Source organism: Coffea arabica, chromosome 4e (assembly GCF_036785885.1).
Source record: "Coffea arabica cultivar ET-39 chromosome 4e, Coffea Arabica ET-39 HiFi, whole genome shotgun sequence".
NCBI classification, from domain to species: Eukaryota; Viridiplantae; Streptophyta; class Magnoliopsida; order Gentianales; family Rubiaceae; genus Coffea; species Coffea arabica.
Window position 1 is genome coordinate 15,305,473 of NC_092317.1, and position 6,637 is coordinate 15,312,109.

The 6,637-nt window shown below is 35.3% G+C and overlaps 1 protein-coding gene across 2 annotated transcripts; it reads left to right on the top strand.

Annotated features, from left to right (window-relative positions):
- The first annotated feature begins 477 nt into the window (after window positions 1-477).
- On the top strand, window positions 478-6,637 carry LOC113741987 (rac-like GTP-binding protein 3). Of its 2 annotated transcripts, XM_027269664.2 has the most exons (8): window positions 478-722; window positions 1,144-1,231; window positions 1,392-1,501; window positions 1,588-1,651; window positions 2,660-2,724; window positions 2,805-2,870; window positions 3,871-3,965; window positions 6,197-6,637. In XM_027269664.2, the coding sequence occupies exons 1-8, from the start codon at window positions 618-620 to the stop codon at window positions 6,234-6,236; spliced, it is 633 nt and encodes a 210-aa protein (XP_027125465.1). In that variant the 5' UTR covers window positions 478-617; the 3' UTR covers window positions 6,237-6,637. The 2 variants fall into 2 exon arrangements, with proteins under 2 accessions (XP_027125465.1, XP_071903811.1); XM_072047710.1 differs by lacking the exon at window positions 3,871-3,965.

The window sequence follows — 6,637 nt, forward strand, 5'->3', positions numbered from 1 at the left end:
TTTTACCAAAAAAAAAAGAGATGTATATCTATTGTTAGGGCTATTATATAAGTGTATTTGTTATATAATATTGACCAAAGTGCATATTATTTTCTTGTAATTTCTCACCATGTGTAATAGGAATTTTTTTTTTTTTGTGAATTAGTGTAATAGGAAGTTAGTAACTTAGATTTTGTCAATTGGACTTTTCTCAATGTAAATTGGAAACCTTAGGCACTAAATTTGATTTTAAATGAATTTTTAGAAACTAGATATTCAATCTTTGAGGACCAGTTTTGACAAAAAAAAAAAAAAAAAATCTTTGAGGACCAGAGTCACAGTTGTGCGACAGCCAGCAGCAAGAGAGTGACCCTGTGAGAATCATGTGACCTACACACCTATGCTCATGCTCTTTTTTCACTCTTTTCCTACTCTCTCTTTTCTCTGTATTCTTGTTTCATAAAGCCCAAAGGACAAAAAAAAAAAAAAAAAACCTGCCCATCAGTCATCACCCACTCAACCACCATAAACATCATCCCTTTTGTCCTTTTCTGTGTTTTCTTCCTCTTCATTTGATTAGTATTATCAATTCTTAAGGCCTTTCTGCTTCTTTAAAGTTTGAAAATTTTGATGCCAAAATGGCTACAAGTGCTTCAAGATTCATCAAGTGTGTGACTGTGGGTGATGGTGCTGTTGGCAAGACTTGCATGCTAATTTGCTATACCAGTAACAAATTTCCCACTGTGAGTTCTTAACTTCTTTTAACAAGCGAAAAAAATTTATGGGTTCTATCTTCTATGGCTTGAAATTGGTGACAAATGCTTGGAATTGTCTTAGTATGACCCTTTTCCCCTTTTCCGCATATGGGCTTGCAGCTTCTTTGCATTTTTTTTTTTTTGGGTGGTTTTTAAGATTTTACTGACTGAAGGAAAAAGTTCTGTTTTGTGGGTAGGTTTCATGGTTTGCTTCTTCCGTTGTTCTTTTTGTTTGGGCTCTGTGTTTTCCGGTTTTTGGAATGCATGTTTTTTATACTTGTGCCTATTTGAAGAAAATAAATTGAGAAAGAATGCAATGACGGCTAATTGAATATTCTTTTCATCTTTTGTATAATTTGATTATATTGTACATTTCTTTCTGAGTTGTTGAAGATTTTCTGTGAATCAGGATTACATACCGACAGTGTTTGATAATTTCAGTGCAAATGTGGTGGTCGAAGGCACCACTGTCAACTTAGGCCTTTGGGACACAGCTGGTATGTATGATTTGGAAATTGACGTACTAATAAAGTTTCAATCTTTACTTCCAATTTCTGACTAAAGATCATTTCCATCTGGGAAAGTTTCAATTCAATATGTTCCTTAGCCAACAAACTTGATTTAAAATCTGACTGCCTGCTACAATTTTATTGATAGGGCAAGAGGACTACAATCGCTTAAGGCCACTAAGCTACCGAGGAGCTGATGTGTTTGTCCTGGCATTTTCATTAGTTAGTCGTGCAAGCTATGAGAACATCCTTAAAAAGGTAGATTTGCTTGCAATTTTCTTAGTTCTGTATTACAGTAGGTATTCACTTTTAGTTTGATCTCTGTATGAAAATTTCTTGTTCAGTGGATCCCTGAACTTCATCATTTTGCGCCTGGAATCCCAGTGGTTTTGGTTGGCACCAAGCTTGGTAAGATAAGAATTTCAAAAGTCTCCAGGTGTTCGTATCGTTGTGTTATCAAGATTTTAGTCGTTTCATAAACAATCACATTTTACCCATATACTTGTAATGTTATTTTGGAAAATCATTTAACAACCAAGTAAAAATTATAAAAAATACCTTCGAGAATTCCCTTAATCATCCTCCGGTGGAAAGCTGGGACAGAGTTAGTCAGTGTTTGGTAAAATCCAGAAATACTCTACTCCAATTCTGCAGCATTCCTTCACATGTCTGATGTTTGGGTGATTAGTTTTGTGCTTAATTATCCTCCTGTGGCTCGAGCGGTTTATTGTCCTGCACTGGCGAATATCTCCTTTGGTTTCTGTAGCTACTTTGCTGCATCAGTTCGTTAAGAGCAGACTTTCTATAATGGAGATAACTGCCTATAACACCTATTTGTCCGTCAAGGGCCTCTGTTTTGCTTGAAAGGGTAATTACACATTCAATTACCTTTTTCTATTGAAATTGAAAAACCCCTTTCTCATAGACCTACTTCCTGCAAGATTTGTGTTTTCTTCCACTGTAAATGAACATATTAGGTATAATAGAGGCATCCAAAATATAGATAGGCGAAGAGATTTCTGGAGGAACTCAGAGGCTGTAATGAATGAAAAAAGTGGAAAACTAGATCGAACGATAGAATTTATGGAAGCCCCTGGAGTTTTGGGTCTTGCTATTATCAAGTGAAAGGCTTTAACTAAAACTGAAAGTAGAAGGTCAAGACCCATCGATGATGTCAAAACTTTGGCACATGTCACGTGAAGAAGATCCTTTCTTTAACACCAAGAGTTGGTATCTTCTGTATATGTCATATTATACATTATTAAATTGCAAAACAAACCTCTTTTCTCTATCCATTTTGGGTGTTAAAAGGAAATTATTGTCTTCTATTCTTTCAATATGTTTCGTGAAGCATGTCAAGTGTAATAAAGAAAAAAGAATTATTTGGTGAACAATTGCATCTTGATTGGGTTGCAGACCTTCGTGAGGATAAACATTACTTGGCTGACCATCCTGGATTAGTTCCTGTGACTACTGCACAGGTATAATTATCCTCATTAGCTTCTCTATTTTTGGGTACAATCTGATATGAAATAACTGATCATTATTGGTAAACAATTAGGGGGAGGAGCTTCGCAAACAAATTGGTGCTGCCTTCTATATAGAATGCAGTTCTAAAACCCAGCAGGTAGGTAAAGCAGCCTTTTTTTTTTTAATGTAAATTCTTATAGGAATTTATCTGAAAAAGACAAATGAGATTCTAGAGTGGCGTTTGGTGACATTTCATTCTTCTTTACTTTGACTTACTTTTGGATGAGGCTATGCATATTAAATAAGCCAATTTATTGCTTGTCAGCCTCACTGAATTAAAAGAAAAGGATCCTTTTAGAATGAAATTTGTCTAGCATTGTGAACCTACTCTGAATATTTTCTTCTTCTTTAACACAATTACCTTCCCAGAGCTTATGCATCTTAAACGAGATTCTCAAATTTCGGCCATAACAATTGTACCAAACCATCATATAATATAAAGGAAGATACAATATTTTGAGACTTTTGGATTAGGAGAGTGAAGAGATAGTTTTTATGTATACATGATTATTAACTGCAGAGTAAGTATTTAGCATCTATTAGGATTAGTTCTGGTGAAGGAATGATCACTAATTGCTAGAAGTCCAATCTCATAGCTTGAAGCCATTTTTACTAAACCATAACAAGTAACTACAGTTCTGCACAAAAGTACTTGATTCCTCTCTTAGTTGTCTGAGTATAGTAGGTTTTTCAGCTGGCAGTAACATGTCGCAACTTCCATTTGAAATTTTACTTGGGAGATCTTCTATTGTACTTATGATGGAAGATGGCTCCTAGTTATATGGGTCTCACTTAGAGGGTTGCATAGTACTTGGTATTTGAAACAATTGAAATAAATGGTATCATTTTTTACTCGAGGTTTTCTCTAGATTCAGTTTTTGCTTTAATTTTTTTTATTTTTTCTGCTGGATGGGTGGTGGTTTTCTATAGGGATTCTATTAATTAGATATCGTCCGTACCTAAGTGTATAGAGATTCTTTCCTGGAGTTCTTCTCGGCTGGGTATTTCCACTACCTTGCCTGTCTGTGAATTTGTTCTTTAGCTTGTTTGTCCTTTTGTCTGAACTGGGTGACTTGTGCCTCTTCATGTTATAACAGAACGTGAAATCAGTCTTTGATGCTGCGATTAAGGTAGTTATCAAGCCGCCTCAGAAACAAAGGGAGAAGAAAAAGCAACGCAGAGGATGTCTCGTGTTAGTAACTAAATATTTCTGCTTTTTTGGACATTTTCATGTTAAGGGTTGCTGCCCACAAACTTCATTTGATATTCAAATTTGTTTCTATATTTCTTCATAAAAAGCTTGCTTTCCACATCAGCTGCTACTTCTTCTTGTGTTTTGTCTTTCACGGTTACTATTCATTAACTCTATTTGTTACTCTTTTTAAGTTGAAAGCAGTTTCAAAGTGATTGTTTGTTGGATTTTTATCTATGTCAGATGAAAGAAGTGATTCTTTTTTTTTTTTTTTAAAGCGATGAAAGAAATGATTCTATTATACAAGATCTACCCATTAAGAAATTTAAAATTTTATAAAATGAGATTTTTCTGGTTTAAGGTGGTGATGAATGAATTCTTGACTGGGCATCATAAACTGGCCTATGGAGAGTTGCCAAGCCCAAATTTCAAGTTTTCAACCCATGGAAAGTCCCAAAATTTTCAGACTATGAAAAGCATGAATCACCTCGGAGTATCGACTTAGGACAAGTAGTACATGTCCATCTTTAGCACACTATAAATGTGGTAACCAACCATTGGAGAAAAGGCATGACTAAAGACTTCATATACTGTAACACAAATCGTATGGAATAAACTTTTTATTGCTGAAAGACAAAGTCAGTTAGCAGATGCCAGGTAGCAATAGGCTGATGAATGGTACCAAAAGGAGAAGGATACTCAATTCAATCTACAAGACATGAATGATAAATGGGTAACTTTGGGAGTGAGAAATCCTTTGGAGAGAAATATGCAGAATATACTTGTAAGCGTGATATATTCAAATGTGAGAGGTTTTATTTTTTTCATTTTTTTTTAATTGAGTGTCTTGTTTCCTCTGGTACTTGATTTCTGCTTGGACTAGTTTGCTTTGAGACTTGGGGGATACTTTTATTTCAATCCTTGCATCTTAAGTATCTTGCTATCATTGTGATAATGTGCATAATTTTCTGATTGAGAACTTACTGGTGGACATAGAATGTGCGATGAAATCAGCATTTATTGAAGCTGGGTGTAAAGGATAACTACTTTAGTACACTGGAATTTGATGTTTATGGAGGCTCGTACTGGTAATATGGAGATTTCTGGTCACACTTTCTGAATTAGCTAATAAATGTTGCAGCTTAGCGGGCATTATATAGGAGTTTGAATTATGTGTAATCAGTGTATCAGTATGTGTACTGCCATAAATGTTGTAAAAGTTAATTCCCCTGTAACTTTACTGATCAATAGTTTAAAAGTATATAAATAGCATAAAATCTTGGCAATCATTCATCACAACAGATCATGGTGTGACAAATTGAAGTGAAAGAAAGTCCATTCTGTGTAAACTTTTCTTGGAGAGAATAGCCCAAGGAATCATAAATAATTAGTGACAGTAAATTCAGTGAAATCTTCGTATATATCCGATTGCCTATCCATGAAGCTTTCATCGTACTCTAGAAGGTTTAGTATCCAATTGTAGTTTAAAAAAGACTGTATAATACTTTCAACAGGAGTAATGTCAGCATTGGGGAAAACTTCAGATTCACAAGTCTTGTCATCCACCATCTTTAGTGAATGAGGTTGGATTTGTCTGGTATTTGGACCTCTTTTCTTCTTACATACATGTACTGTAAATTCAAAATTCTCCTGTTTGGAGACTATGCAGTGAGGATTAAAGGGACTCGCCACTTTTATTACTTCAGAATTCTTCTGCTTTTATGTGTGGACTCCATCAAACGTCTTCACCATATTACTGCTCTGTCTCTTTCCTTTCTTCCTTTCCAACTTAGGCCACTCAGTTTCATATGTGGTTTGCCCATGGAAATCTTGCATCCTTTTTTCTTTTCCCTTGATGAAATAACCTTGCATCCCATTTCAATAGGTTTATGTCCTGAAATAACAGATACAACTGTTGCTAAAAACTGCATTTGAGGATCAATCTAGACTATGTTGACATGACTCTCTTGTTTGCCTGATAGACTAGAAAGACAGGGTTTCCGTTAGAAGTGAAGCTTTTTTATATAAATGCCTTCCGCGCATTCTTGCTAATTTGCTTGGTTCGAGCAGTTCAGAATTTGAGCGAATCCTGCATCTTTTGTTGATCTTTTTAAAGATATACCTGCCTTTCGCTTTCTGTCACTGAGTTTGACTGCGAGGAAGCAACTTAACCTGTGTAAAATAATACTTTTCTGCCACTGTTAATTGACATTGTTTGTCTGTAATTGCAGAAACATCTTTTGTGGAAGAAGCCTCGTCTGTCTGAAATGAGACCTTTTCTTGGTAGAGGTCAATAAGTTTGACATACTAACGCTATGTGGTGGTGCTTTCTGATATGTTGTTCGAAGTACAAATGCAGCCTGGTAGGACCTCAAAAGTCGTTTGCAAATTTAATTCAGATGCTTGAAGAATGTCCATAGCATTGTTTGTATTCGCATTTATCCAGATGTTCGAAGAAGTTCCATAGTATTGTTTCTTTATTCCTACTCTTCTCTATGTAAAAAAGGCAAGAAGAATTGCAATGCTGATATATTGTGCCTGCTATAGCTTACAAAATAGATTTGCTGATGCTATAGCAATCTGAGTTTAGAGATTCAACAGATTGCCTGTTTCACTATTTGATATGCTAATCAATGAATGTCCCAAGGAAAAGGCACGATTTGGATAGAGTA

Bases quoted from the DNA above. Each gene is read 5' to 3' on its own strand.
- LOC113741987 (XM_027269664.2), top strand. From the start codon at position 618: ATGGCTACAAGTGCTTCAAGATTCATCAAGTGTGTGACTGTGGGTGAT. The intron at 1,232-1,391 runs GTATGTATGATT...TTTTATTGATAG, and splicing joins AGGCCTTTGGGACACAGCTG to GGCAAGAGGACTACAATCGC. The intron at 3,966-6,196 runs GTTAGTAACTAA...CTGTAATTGCAG, and splicing joins CAACGCAGAGGATGTCTCGT to AAACATCTTTTGTGGAAGAA.